General features: G+C 45.7%; 1 protein-coding gene across 1 annotated transcript in view; it reads left to right on the top strand.

Annotated features, from left to right (window-relative positions):
* The first annotated feature begins 1,297 nt into the window (after positions 1 to 1,297).
* Positions 1,298 to 15,331, top strand: part of LOC146333752 (calcium/calmodulin-dependent protein kinase type IV-like) — a 41,688-nt gene continuing 27,654 nt past the window's right edge. Inside the window, exons 1-3 of the mRNA XM_084826386.1 lie at positions 1,298 to 1,398; positions 12,404 to 12,482; positions 14,060 to 14,122. Coding sequence (XP_084682512.1) covers positions 1,298 to 1,398; positions 12,404 to 12,482; positions 14,060 to 14,122 — 243 coding nt within the window. The remainder of the gene's footprint in view (positions 1,399 to 12,403; positions 12,483 to 14,059; positions 14,123 to 15,331) is intronic.

Raw genomic sequence — 15,331 nt, 5'->3', positions numbered from 1 at the left:
TTTGAAGGAAAGGCAGGATGTAAATGTAACAAATAAATAAACAAATAATGAATAAATAAGTTGGCCCATCATTTGCTGGAACCCTGAACAAGAGCACCCCTTTTAGGAGGCACAGCTACACTGCTCCGTTTTGCTGCCTGTCACAGTCATGAAGAGCTGAGTTGTCATTTTGCAGCAGTGTTTGGCTCAATTTGCTGGAGAAGGTTGAAGTTAAACTCAGGATCCATGAGATGGCAGGAGAGAGCCGAGTTTGGAAGGCGGAGCTGAAAAGCTACACTTTCTCAAATAGAGGTCACCGGGATCTTTTCTCTCTCGGGCGTGGCATTCTGTGTCATCTGAGCATCACCTAAAAGAACAGAGGAGCACACCAGGGGGAAATCTGTGCTTTGAAATGGGAAACTCCGTTTGCTGATCGAGCCTTCTCTAGATTTGGAAAACAATGACATCTGATTCGTAATTGCTCTTTTTTTAAAAAAAAACCAACACATTATTGTTTATTGGAATTATTATTAGGCCGAAGCAAAGAGGGCCGAATCCCTGAGGTGGAGCAAATCTTTGGACACCATCACTTGGTCTGCGGATCACGCTGGGGGGATCCCAGACTGAAAGGAGCAGATAGGAAAGGAAGAGGGCAGCCAGAGGGAGCGGTTTCCTTGCTGTGTTGTCGTCACCTAATGGTATTTGCAACTGTCTAAAAGAGAAGGCATTGAAGGGGAGGTGGATTTGTACAGCAGCTCAGGGCAAGGGGAAAACCTGATCTGTCCTACTCCACGGGGTTGGTTTTTTTAAGGCGATCCGCCCGAGTGTCGAGAAAAGATGGAGGAAGCAGTTTGCTTGGAAAGCTGATGATAGCCCCAGCACCTTGGCAGGAGCAGAATGCAGACTCCCGTGAGAGAGAGAGAGAGAGAGAGAGATGCGATCGTCTCCCCCATGAGCCAATCTTTAGCCTGGAGAGCCAATTTTAAAGGCAAACACACACATACATGATTTTGCAAGGAGGAGGCATTTGTGAGCTTTGAGCCATGAGTGTACAAGGTCCGTCCACCATGGGAGCAGCCAACCAGCTGAGCAGAGGCAGACCGGCCACCCTCTCGTGTGCTCCGACGGCACCAGAAGATTGAGGCATGTTTCTCTGATCCTTCTGGATAATCCTGGGAATTGGTTTTCTTTCCCCCTCGCCCTCTCTCTCCATCTCTCTCCCTTTGCCCACCTGCAATGTTCTAAGACAAGAGGAAGTGAGACCAAGCAAAGGACAGCCTCTTTGTCTCCGGAACAGAACTGAGTCTCTGCCCCAAGGATGCCCACTTCTAACCCTACAGGGGATGAATTTTGGATCGAGGGCTCCCGGAGGGATTCGACCCTACAGGACTTCTACCTCATGGGCCCAGAACTGGGCAGGTAGGGCTGGGCTTTACATTTCCTTATGGCTATTATTATTATTATTATTATTATTATTATATTGTTTTATGCTACACCTTGTGGTTTCAATTTTTGTAACCAGCCCAGAGAGCTTTGGCTGTTGTGCGGAATAGAAATGAAGTAAATCAATCAATAAAATAAAATATTGTTCTTAATCTTCCATCAGTGTGCATGGCATGGACGTTCAAGGGTTGATCCCTGCCCCAAAGACCTTACAGTCCAATACTCAACACAGGAGAGAAAACCAAAGAGAGAGAGAGAGACAGAGGCAAGGGTAAATGGGGGGGGGGTGTATTTCAGGTACAGGCTTCATCCTGAGCTGGAGTAATAGGGGAGGGGCCCCACCCGCTCATACATTAGGGCCCCCTTACCCACAGATTCGGCTTTCTTTTCTTTTTTCATAAGGGAGATGTGAGGTTTCTGTTTGCAGGGAGAGCTAAGGAATGTCAACATCCAGGCAAGATGCTGATACCGGATTGCTCTCACGGAGGTCGTACAATTAGAAACAAGCCAAGCTACTTGGGTTTCTGATCTGCGTCTTCTGTGAGGATTTCCCATTTCTTAGGCCACCAAATTTCTGGCTATCAACTTTGACTCCAGGGTCTCCAGGCTAGAAGTGTCCACTCCAACTGGCTCTATGAACAGCCAGCAAACCATCCTCTTCATTATGATTATGTTTACGATTATATGGGTTCCACGTGGCCTGGACTAAAACTCCCAACGATCTCCAAGCAACGTGGGTTTGTATTCCCGGTTTGAGTGCACATGCATGCCACCATCTGCGCATGAATCCTGGCGTGCCACGTGGTGCGCAGCTTGGATTTCACACCCTGCAGAGCCGCTGAGGCTGATTTTTGAATTGTCGATCACGGAACGACACCCTCTCTCTCCCTCTTTTGAGTATATTTCAGTCCCCAAAACAAGCAGCATCTTGTATCTATTTAAATGGATGCAGGACAAGCCACCAGTGAATAAATGAACATTTACAACAGACAGAACAACAGTGCATGGCAGTCATTGTGGTGTATGCCTTGGTAGATGAATAGGTGTTACAAGGAGGGATGTATGAATTTGGTTAATTCCATCCCATTTGTGTTTTGCACAAGGCGTTTTCCGTTCCATCGTCTGCTTAATGACGGAGATGGAATTCTATAAATCAAACTTGCAGATTCCACACTAGACAGGCTTTTTCTGGGTCAGGTGGACTCTGCAAACTTGTAGCCTCATTTTCCACTGCTGGGAGGAATTTGCGCCCATTTGCATCCACGCAAATGCGCATTTGTGCTGATGAGCACTTGTGCAAATGCGCTAATGTATATTTGTTAATGTGATTAATACTAATGTGAATTAGCACAAGGAGAACAAAATTTCACCCCCTTTTGTGCCACAGTCTCTCTCTTTTTTGGATAATGCTGCTGTCTGATTCAGGCAGCTGTGACAGACCGTCAGTAAGCCAGATGGGGGTTTGGCAAAGGTTGGGCAAATCGGTCCAGTTCAGTTTTTTTCCATTTCTCATTCTCCCAGCTGTAAGTCCGTTTCGGCCTGCCTCTGTACCAGTTTGTGAATTCGCCCAAAAGAAATGGGCACAAAAATGTGCACACACTTCGGTGCACGTTGTTGCATACACTTTTTCTAGCATGCTCACTTTTTGTAAACAGTTATTCCCTATTACAATGCATCTTCATATGTACATTCTGCCTAATGTAAGACTTTTTATGTGCCCGTTTCCATAATACACACATTGGCGTGTGCATTCTTTTGAGTTGTGAACTGTATCGCAACATTCAGAAAAGTGCAGATCTGGGGATGCAAGTGTGTTCCACTTTGCATGGTTCAACAGGGCCAATCTGGGTACATTTGTATACAAATTTGGACCAGACAATTTTGCGCCTGGTACTGGTCAGCGTAACTGCATTTCAGTTTGCATGTTGGGTTTGGGATACACAAATTATATTGAACACCTTCAACGTGAATCGAACAAATGTCTCCCCCATAGTGAAATGTTGTAGGGTACACCGGTCTTTCTCATTGTCTTTCTCCATTACCTCTTGTCCTCTCACTACTTTTCTCCAAGTTTCTCCTGCCAATGCTCATCCATCCCCTTTTAAAGCCATTGTGGCTGTGGTTTTAATGATTCTCCTCAAAACTAACCAACCCAATGAAATTGTATTGGTAGCTAAATGGCAGAGAAATAAGAGAAATAAAATCTTCTGTCAGGTCTCCTGTTGTCCTTTTTATAAATCCCCGAGCCCTAGTAAATTTCAGGAAAATAAAGATTATCGTGATATGCTGTGCTGGTAGCAACATTTTGCTCTCCACAGTAAGCCTCACGATGATGACCGTCTTGGGTTGTGGTGGTTGTTTCCAATGTTTAAGACTACACAGTTATTTGAGTAACTGAGCAAACATGCATAGGATTAAACTGGCCACTTTTCTTACTAGAACCTCAGAGCTGAGGCTGTGCTCCTAGGCAAGTCTGTGCACGAGCCCTTTGCCTGGGAAAGCTGTCTCTCTCTGAGCCTCAGTTTCCCCTAGTGCCAAAAGGGGTGTCCATGACGAAGAAGCCTGATGCCATTTCAGTACTGGCTCCAGGGTTCTTTGAGGGCCGTTGGGCAAGACACCCTCAATGGGCCTGCTCTTTCAGTGAGTCTGCCTTATATTTGAGCAAAATGCTGGACTAGATGGACCTTAAGAACATACGAACATCAGAAGAGCCCTGCTGGATCAGACCAAGGGTCCATCTAGTCCAGATTCTGTTCACACAGTGGCCAGCCAGCTATCGACCAAGAACCCACAAGCAGGACACGAGCGCAACAGCACCCTCCCGCCCATGTTCCCCAGCAACTGGTGTATGTAGGCTCACTGCCTCTGGTACTGGAGGTAGCCCATAGCCATCAAGACTAGTAGCCATTGATAGCCTTCTTCTCCATTTTTGTCCTATTCCCTTTTAAAGCCATCGAAATTGGTGGCCATCACTACATCCTGTGGTAGTGAGTTCCATAGGTTAACTATGCACTGTGAGAAGAAGGACTTCCTTTGGTCTGATGCAGCACAGCTCTTATGTTCTTGTGCATTTCCTAACTTATTCATTTAATTTGTATCCCACTTTTCTACCAGGAAATGGCACTCAAGGCCACTAAGATCCATAAAGGCCTATGTTTACAATAACATCATTGAAACAATCCTAAAACAAATATGTTTAATACATCGCCTTCTGCCATTCTCATCAGCTTCTCTTTCTCCTTATCCTCTTCCTCATCACTCTGACCACTTGCTTCCATGAGATGCAGAGAGCAGATAAACAGTGACATCCCCTTAAAGGAAGGAGATTGGAAACAACTCTTAGATAGATTTCCCTTTCCAAAATATCCACAAAAATAAAAGAAGGGGCACTAAAGTTGGTTTAGAAGTGATATTAGACACCAACGAAGTTAGCAAAAATGAATAAGAATCTATCCCTTTTGTGTTGGAGTGGGTGTGGAATTAACGGTACTCAAATACATATGTGGTGGGAATGCAGGAGGGTTAAAAAATTCTGGGACAAGATATTTCGAGAAATAGAAAGAATGACTGATCGAGAGATTTGTAAGACACTAGAATTAGCTTCATTAAATATGTTTGTAAAAAGAAAATGGAGAGATTTGAGAAAGAACACATTAATTGGTTTCTTGCTGATAGCTGTGAGGCAATTCATTGCAAGTAATTGGAAGACAGCCTGGATGCTGACCATACCTTTGTGGAAAAAGAAAATCTGGGACATAGCAATAAATGAAAAGTTGATACAGAAGTTAAGAGTGCACAGAGGAAGAAAGGGAAGGGACACCTTCAAGAAGGATTGGCGGAAATATTTAAACTTTATGATGCAGGGGGAGGATCAAATAGAATAACCTTGGTAGAAGCTTATAGACATTTGTGGGACTTATGAAAAGAAGAAGAAAATAAAGGAATGAAAGAGGATGAATTAATATATTACCCTGGAACAGAAATAGAAAATAAAGGAGGGGAGAAGAAGAATCCTGAAACTGCTCAAGCGGAGGGAGGGATCGGGGAGGGATTTTTAATCAATATTGATGTTTTTTTGTAATTTCTTCTGAAAAAAAAATTACCACCACCCCCCCCAAAGGGGCATTTCCTGCTCCTCCTTCTCACCACCACCATTGCCTGGGCCAAAGCAAGAGGCAGGTGAACGAGCAGGCTGCCATGGCAAAGAGGAGGAGACACTCCAGGGGGCTCTTGCCAGTGGGCCCCTGCTGGAGGGTGGCAATTGGATTGCCCTATTCCTGCACCTTTTCCAGCTCTACAAAATCTTTTTTGTGGTCCGGCAACCAGAACAGTACTCAGTATTCCACATGTGGTCACGCCATCGATTTGCATGGGGGCATCTTGGCATCCTTATTTTCAGTACCTTTCCTAATGATCCCCAACATGGAATTTGCTTTTTTTCATAGGAGCTGCACACTGGGTCAGCATTGCCATTGAGTCCACTGGGGCTAGCGATGTCGCGAGCGCAATTGGGGAATTCGTCGAGCAACCCCCGCCCGCGACCCCCAAACTGTGCCCGCCAAGATGCTGTCCTTGTTCATCCCCTGCTCGTGCCTGCTCGTCCTCCCCAGTGCTCCCCGCGAACCAGTTCGGTGAGCGCCGCCATTTTCGTACCTTTGATTTCTGCATAAAACAGGAAGTTAAAAAAATGCGCATATTCGAGTATGCATAGTTTGGAGCTGGGAAAGTTAAATATGCACATTATTAGAGGTATAATCCCTCTAATATTGCACTCATTTAGCTTTCCCAGCTTCAAACTGCACATATTTGAATATGCACATTTTTTAACTTCCTGTTTTACGCAGAAATCAAAGGCGCGAAAATGGCGGCGCTCTCTGAACGGGTTCGCGGTGAGCACTGGAGAATTCACCGAACTCATGGGTGGTTCGAGCCCAGGTTCAGGGGGATGCTGCTTCAGCGAGTGCCTGGAGAACCCAAACTAGGGTGAGTTCTTACAAAAGTCCAACAGAAAGTCCACCAGTCCACCAGAAATGTTGAACCTTTTCTAGGGAGAAAAGTCCACCAGAAAGTCCACCAGAAATGTTGAGTTTTTCCTAGGGAAGGATGAATCCATCCCTTTTGGTTTCTTTCTGTTTCAAATGTTCCCATTTTTCTAGTCTTAAGTTAAGTTAAATTATTTATTATGTATTATTTATTACATTTATTACATTTCTATACCACCCCATAGCCAAAGCTCTCTGGGCAGTTTACCAAGATTAAAAACATTAAAAATACAGTACACAGAGATTAAAATCCATTTGCATAAAATACACACGAATAGGCAATATACACAAGAGAACATATATCTAAAAGAACTTCAAACAAGCAAGCTCAAGCAAACAACCATAACCCTAAGACAATCCAGGATGGATGAAAACGTATCATTATTATTCACTTCATCTTAAACCAACTTTTACATTTGTGTGAAAATTCATAAACATTTTCTACACATTTTCTCTGAATACATGCATTTCTGTGTGCAGTTTTGCCTAATACACCAGGGGGTGGGGGGTGGGGTTGCCAACCAATTTTCCTAATATAATGCATTTGTAAGTCTTATTCCCACCCCCCACCCAATGGACACAATTTTGTATGCATTTTTTGATTGGAGCATAATTGCAAAATTCAGAGAGATGTGAATTTCAACGGATAACTGTGTTTCCGTTCACAGCGTGGTTTGAAAGTGCAAAATTATGTATGTTGGTATTAAAATACACATTTCTCTCCATGCCTAGTCTTTTCCACCCTCTTGCCAGTCCCTTGCCAGTCCATGCAAATCAACACCGTTCTTTCATTTAACGTCCTTTCTGCTCTGTCTGTCCAAACAAACGAAATCCTCAAGCCTCGATGTCCGTGATCCAAAATTGATTTGCGGAAGCAGTGCCAGTTCCAGGTTTCAGAGAGCAATATACCTTCAATAGGCCCCCTGCCTCGCTCAGTGAGACTCCCGTCTCAACCCCACTGTCACACTCCCCCTCCTTTTCCTTATCATTGCTGCCACTTGCTTGCTTGACAGTGTCAGGAATGAATCTGAGCATGTGGAGATGTCTGGCAGCTCAGATTCGGAATCAGAATGGGAACAGAAAGAACAGAGGGAGGCAACCTCCCCAGTAAGCCCAGATACAGTGAGACTTTCTTCCCAAGACCTTGACACACAGATGGCCCAGGCTGAATGGCTCCCTCTTCCTCCACCATGAGAACTCAAGTTTTGCCAGAGGAGGAAGAGGGCGAGGGGCGCGACTTGAGGGACGCAAGGGTCCGTCGCAGAGTGAAGCGGGAAGAGTTAGGGGCGGGGCACAGACGCTCCGCCAGGTTGCCCACTCATGGAAGCCAACGTAGGAGGGAGCCACCCTAAGGGAGGAACATCCCTATGAAGCAAGTTCATGCCCAGACTGCTGGTGACTTCTCTGACTTCCACTTCGTCTCCTCTATTGAGATTCGTAGATGTGTGGATTAGCTGGTTCTGTGCAGTCTGAGAGTTTCCTAGAATCTGCATTTGTAAAGAAGCTAGTCGTTGACTAACAAAGTAGTGTTGACTTGAAGCTTTGTTTCCTGGAGTGTGTTGACTGCAAAAGGGGAGGACGAAGGGACGTGACAGATGGGCTGAGAGCCAGGGAGCAAGTGGGCCAGGGCATCTACTCCTCACCAGCGTTATCTGGGGCCAGAGCGAGAGGCAGGTGGACAAACAGGTTGCGGTGCCAACAAGGAGGAGCAATTCCAGGGGGGGACTTATCAGCAGGCCCCCACTAGGATGCAGGCCATCTGCAAGTGCTCACCCATGCCTACCCTGGACGCTAGCCCTGTGCAGAAGTTTCATCAGTGGTCTGCAATCGAAGTGGAAAAGCTGGTGTTTGTTTTGAGAACAGGCTCCCCCAGAAATGCAATAAGGAAGCTGCAAAGGAGCGGGGGGGGGGGGGAGCAGAGATGAATATATCTAATTTTGTTCTCCAGTCCACCTGCTGTTGCCGTTAACAAGGTCTGGAGGAACTGACGGCGAAAGCGGGGCTATTCTTAGCGAGAGAAAACATCTGCGGTGTGGACACTGCTGTGCCACGATGCTTGCTATTTAAATTGTCCTATAAGGATCTCGGTGTTTTCTAAGCTGTTGCCAGGGAGGTGTCATTAACAGGAGAGTTGCCAACTTTTTTACCCCATCAAGGCTCCTGTGCCATTAGCAACAGCAAGCAAATAAATCAGCTCCCCACAGCCTGCTGATGCAGCGATGGGGGTGACCTTCACCGAGAGGATTTGTTTAGTGCTTGGGGCAGGAGCAGCCCCCAGGATGTTGTTGGTCTGGGGCTAACGTTACTTCACTGTGTGCCTGCTTTTGTGCCCGCCCCCTGGTACCCTCTGTACTGCTTGAATGAGCTGTATGTTTCGGAGTAAGCACATTGTGATAAGGACACCTTAAGGCACATCAAGAACATATTCTGTAAAGCAGGAATGTGGAGCCTCTGTTCTGCGGGCCAATATGGCCTTCCAGGCTGGCCCATGTGGCCATGTGAAACTCTGCTGTTATCTCCTATCATTGATCAGAGAAAACACTGTGGGTTTCCCAAACTGCTAGCTTCGCCGTTATCTCCTATCATTGATCGGAGATAACAGTGGGGGTTTTCCAAACTGCTAGCTTCCCCTACCCCACCTCATCTTCCCACATGGGAACAGCCTGCAGCTCAGTTCACAGATGCAAAGTGTGTTATGCATGCTGCAGAACTCCACCGAGCCAAAAAAGAACTGGGCTTCCCAGTGATGGACGTCCCTAACCCTGACTGGTAACATCCCTCTAGGGGAGAGAAGGGTCGCATGCCCACCACCTGGTACTACCAACCCTTCTAACTAGAGATGTTGAGGTCCTGACCTGGCACCTTCTGCATGCAAAATTGCACAGCATAAAATGGATACATCTGACAAATGCACACAAACGTGTTTTCATCAATGGGAGGGAAATGCACACAACTGACGTGTACTTTGGGGGGGGGAACACACATGGATTTTCATTTGGAAAGACCAAAAACAATGCTCACTGTCCAATACAGACATGAGCTGAAAGAAGCTTCAAGGTGGAATTCGGAGAACTTTTACCTTTTGCTGAGTTCTGCATCCCTGTTGGTGGTGAAGGGGCGATACCCTAACTGGACCCACTATCCTTCACAGCATGAAGAAAAGGAACCAGATTCCCCTAAAGGGATGCACATGACCAAAGCTGTTTCCTGTGACCCCAAGAGAGTTTCTCATGTCGGTCCATGATGATCAGGATGTAATCTCTCTGTAAACACAAATTTGCTGATTTTCTTTGCAGTGAGGGAGACAAACGTGGGTGGGGGGTGGGGAGGGAGCATCTGGGTCAGAGCAGCATGGCGCCTTTCAGTCTTCCAAAGCTGCTTAAAGGTTTAAAGCTCTTTAGTATTTCAATTTTAATTAAAATGGTTTTACTAAGGGCAAGGCAGAACCTCACTTGGAGGGGAGGGGGAGAAGTCTTCTGTGCTATAGGGAGTGTTGATTCCTGAGGCTAGCAGAGGTCATCACAGATGGTTTATGCCAGTGGTGGGCAGACTTCATGCTTGCAAGTATTAAGGATGCCAGAGAAATCCGCAATGGATTCACATGAGTTCAGATTTCTATGAATCCAGCCTGGATATTCTGCAGGGGACTGGCTTTTTCCAAGTCACGGGGATCCACAAACTTGCAGATTGGTTGTTCACTTCTAGGGGAGATTTGCCTAATTCACATTAGTGCTAATGCACTAGTGCTAATGCACACTTCTGCACTAACTACTCCGCATTAATGCTAATCCATACTTGTGCACTACCCAATTCTCATTAGAGCACTAATTCACATTAGCGCTAATGTGCACTTGAATACTAACTGATTCACCTTAGTAGAACTAAATTCTTGTTTAAAGAATCCAGGCCTGTCAAAGAGAGGACAGCAGAACAAAAGATGCCTGACAATCCATGAAACACAGACGGAACAGAGTTAATAAAGCCCGTATATCCCTACTTGCAAGATCTAATTCATTTTTACATGAACCCTACAATCCACCAAGTGGACATACACTTAGAATTAAATAAATCTGAGCATGGCAATTTGTTTTGAGTATCACAACTGAATGGAGCTCAGTTTTCTGCCCCTAAATCCACTCCTGTTAACCTTCATGTTTTTGTTTCCATTTCAGTAGAGGGGGTTGGGAGTCAATTTGCTGCTATTGTTAAATAATTGGGAGTCAGAAATCCTTCAAAGGACACTGCAAATGACCCAGAGATCTTCCAGCAGATCTAAATCTACCTTCAGCCCACTCCTGGTCTATGCTGGTCTATGCTGCAAGTCTGCAGCAGCCACGCATAAAGCATGGCTTCTGTCTCATTATGCACACATGCGCATATGTGCACTTTGCTGAAATAGGGAGGCTGAGCAATTCGATCCTTGCAAATTCTGATACAAGCTCAAATGACCCACAGCCCTCCAGCCTGATGCGTGGATCAGAATGTGATTATCCACCACTTTCTGTGCTTTCTGTGTGTTCCGATGCAGTTCTTGGCTCAAAAAAGTATCCAAAATCATTTGGAAATGCACTTTCTTTGGAGAGATGGTGCATTCATTAGAAATGTGATTTTTGAGAGAAAATGTGCACACTATGAAAGAAAAGACCTTTATAAAGACTATTTAAATACATATGGAAAAGTGGGTTTTCAAGTGGATGTTTTCCTTTAAAAAAAAAGGCAGATTAATGTGCAAATGGGATGAGATAGATTTATGGTAAATTCAGGCAAAAGTGACATGGACTAGAAATCGCTGATTCAGTCATCCTTCTCCCAGATATCTTCTTCGTGGATATTTCACAAACAGAAATGTCCAGGGAGACACAGGGCACACCACAGGGGAAGGAGAGGAAAATGTTGTGTCCTTTGGCTTAGTTACTAAGAGGGTGTTGGGACTAGCAGGCTGTGGAATGGATGCCCAGAAAAGGTGGATTTTGTGGGCAGATATGATAGATGCAAGGAAGGGAAACACACAGAGGCCATCCAGGCATAAAAGGCAATGAGGTTGGAAGGGTGGAGTCAAAAGATGGATCAGTATTCATACAATTAAAGATTCCCTGTTTGCCTGATTGATTAGTGATTTCCTGACTGCCTGAATGATTAGTGACTGCATGATTGGTGATTTCCTGATTTCCTGATTGACTAGTGATTGCCTGATTAATTGGTGATTATTGCTTGCTTGATTAGTGATCTCCAGATTGCCTGATTGATTAGTGACTGCCTGGTTGATTAGTGACTGCAGGACTGATTAATGATTGCCTGATTAATTGGTGATTGCCTCATTGATTAGTGATTGCCTTATTGATTGATGATCATTGCTTGCTTGATTGGTGATTGCCTCATTGATTAGTGATTGCCTGATTGATTGGTGATTATTGCTTGCTTGATTGGTGATTGCCTGATGGATTAGTGACTGCCTGACTGATTAGTGATTGTCTGATTATTATGTTTAATAAAAGCAACAGGAGAGACAGGAAGAAGATTAGCAGAGACCAGAGTAGGAGGAGAAGGGATTTCCCCCTTTATGATCGGGATTGAGACATACATACACACCCCTTCATCACTGCAATTACTAATTATGTGGTTCTCATCCTATCTGCTTTGGTCCTACAATTGAACTCCTAGAGACCTGGGGTTTGGGCAGGGAGCTGACGCCTGAAGTGTGACTAGCAACTCACACTGACACCATTTGAATCAGGCAGCTTCCCACAAAAGGCAAATATAGGAGCAAAAGACAAACTGGGACAGTTGAAATGTATGATTTCACCATTATCTATGGATCTAGGGGTTTTTGTTAGTGATAATTATTGACCGATTGATTTTTGAATAGTGACATAGTACTACTCTAGTCTCAATCTGGGGCAAGTGTAAGAACCTATCTCTTCCTGTTCTTGTCTGTTTAGGGGTGCCACATCGGTGGTGTACAGCTGCGAAGAGAAAGGGACTCAAGTCCAGTATGCAGCCAAAATATTGAAGAAGACGGTGAGTGCAATTTCTCTCTTCAAGAGACAGACAGCGAGAGAGAGAGAGGGAGAGAGAGAGTAGATAAGTGGGCTGCCTGCTCCTACACTGAATGTGAGCCAGCAGTGTGACATGGCTGCAAAAAAGGCAAATGCCATTTTGGGTTGCATCAACAGAAGTATAGTTTCTAAATCACAGGAAGTAATTGTTCCGCTCTACTCCACATTCATCAGACTTCACCTTGAATACTGTGTCCACACTTTAAGGAGGATTCTGATAAATTGGAACAAGCTCAGGAGAGGGAGACAAAGATGATCAGGGGACTAGAAACTGAGTCCTATGAAGAAAGATGGGCATGTTTAGCCTTGAGAAGACTGGGGGGCGGGGAGATGATAGCACTTCTCCAGTCCCTAAAGGGTTGTTGTGACACAGAAGAAGCCACAACCTGTTATCTATCGCCCAAGATTGCAGGACACGAAATAATGGGCTGGAGTTACAAGAGGGAAGATTTTGGTTGAACATCAGGAGAAAGTTCCTAACAGTCAGAACAGTCAGACAATGGAACCAACTTCCTAGGGAGGTGGTGGGATCTCCGTCCCTGGAGGTCTTCAAGCAGAGACTGGAGACCCATCTGTCAGAGAGTCTTTAAACTTCATTCCTGAACTGAGCAGGGGGTTGGACTCAGTGGCCTCAATACCCATCTAGCATTATATCCTATGAGACGCAGGGGTGTAGCCAAACTCTGGGATCTATCCCCTGGAGTAAACTGTGGGGCAGTGGGCAGTGTGTTGAATTAAGGCTGGGAAGACCCAGGTTCAAATCCCAACTCATTTACTCAAATAAGTGTATGCATTTATTTATTTACTTGACTTGTAGCTAAGGATGTCTGGTTTTGTGAAACCCATCCCATGTGCGTTTCCCGGATTGTCCGGTTGTTCCAGCCCCGCTCACAGATACAGCTTCGGGAGGGGGGCAGTTTGATGTGCGGAAAAATACGCAAAAAGTCTGTTTGAGGTTTTGCCACAATATATGTACTTTATGTTGGTACTTAGCATATTGTCCCTCATTCCGCTCAACTTTCCCCTGCGTATATGTTTTCCAGAATGGCATATGTCTCCACATAAACATGCATATTCTGCAGTGAATAAATTGGCATACTTTGGGGGAAAGTTTAAAAATGATCTGAGGAGGCCAGTGTGCAACAGATTCCACGAGTTGGATTCTTAGAAATCCGAACTCATTTTAGTCTGTCTCGGATTGCATCCCTATTTGTAGTCCACCTTTCTACCAAAAATGGCACTCAAGCCATGAAGTCCCGCTCTGAGCATAACCCTACTTTGCAGGGTTATTGTGAGGATAAAATGGGAGAGGGGAAAACCATGTACACCACCCTAGGGCACACAGTGCCTTCTTCCTCACCTGCTACCTAATCTTTCATTAACTGGAGATGCCAGGGATCAAACCTGGGACCTTCTGCCTTCAAAGCAGGGGCTCTAACCACTGAACTATCTGCCCCACCCATCTGTTGATGAGAAACAGCAGTGTTTGAGTTGGCGGGAACGACCTAAAATCATGGGTTCTTTTCATTCCATTTTCAGATCGACAAGAAAATCGTCAGAACCGAAATCGGCGTTTTGCTGAGGCTCTCACACCCAAATATTGTGAGTAGGATGATCCATGTAGTATTTAAGGGGGTTAAATCCTGCTGGGCCTCACATTTGCCTTGGCGGCCTGAGGCCTGGTGCTGCTGACACCAGGGATAAGATTTGGGGTGCACCCCCCCTTGCCCTGGCCTTTTGGGAGGGAGCAAACTTTGGGAGGGATTCCCATCCATGCCTCCGGTGACACCAGTACTTCTCGCTGGTCCCTTTGGGCCCCTCTTTCAGCCCAGAAGCTGAATTCCTTTTCAGAGAAGCCCTCGAGGGCCACATTCCAGGGGTGGGTGTGGCCAAAGGCAAAAGGGGCAGGGCCAAACATACCTGCATATTGTAGCTTTAAGCTCTTTCTGCCCAGTAACTAGACTTCAGAAGAGGCATTTCAACCTTTTAGAATGGGGAAATAAGCTGCGGAAAAGCCCAGAAACCACCAAAAAGTCAGCGGTAGGGGGAAAGCGATGGAGACAGGGTGAAGGGGAGACCACAGACAGCCAGATTGAGGGGTCCCAATTTGGCCCCTGGGCCTGAGGTGTCCAACCTCGGCTCTTCTCTGGAATGCTGACCCCTCTGCGTTTTAGACCACAGATCTGCTTCTGGTCCACATGGGCCAATCCTCAGCTCCCTTGGGTCTCAGAACCCAACTGCCTGGAGGCTGAGGCATAGGGATGAAATCAGTTCCATCTGTCTTTTGCGGATTTTCAGAAGCCTTTCATTCTGCATTGCACCCATCGAGGGAATTGGATTCCCCCCCCCCCCAGTTTGTGCAAATGCGCCTTTGGGCAAATGTGCGCGTGCAAAAATGTACACATGCAAAAATGTGCAGTTGCGCAAATGCACACAAATCCCCCAAAATGCATAAAATCCCCCCAAATGTGAATTTTCATGCTTTAGCCTATGAGGAAATGTGCATTTTGGCCAGTTCTTCTTAATTTTGCGCATATTTTTTGATGATAAAATGTGCCCTAAATCAGGAAAGTTTGGGAAAATGGCCTGCAAGCCAGTGGAATCCACCTGACAGGGGGGCGGGGAATGGTCCGCTAGGGAATCCGCCAACCGGATTCATCAAAATCCAAACTCGTTTGGTTCTGTTGCGGATTTCTCCGACATCCCTACTGAGGTATGAGAAGGGGAGACAACCAATGAGACAAAACAATTTGAAACAATCCCAGCAGTCGGGACCAGCTGGGGCTCAATTCCAGACAGAGCTTTCTTGGC

This window comes from Heloderma suspectum, chromosome Z (assembly GCF_057233095.1).
Source record: "Heloderma suspectum isolate Gila_16-S chromosome Z, 16-S_ref, whole genome shotgun sequence".
Lineage (NCBI taxonomy): Eukaryota > Metazoa > Chordata > Lepidosauria > Squamata > Helodermatidae > Heloderma > Heloderma suspectum.
The sequence above is the reverse complement of the archived record's forward strand: the minus strand, read 5'-3'. Positions and strand labels throughout refer to the sequence as shown.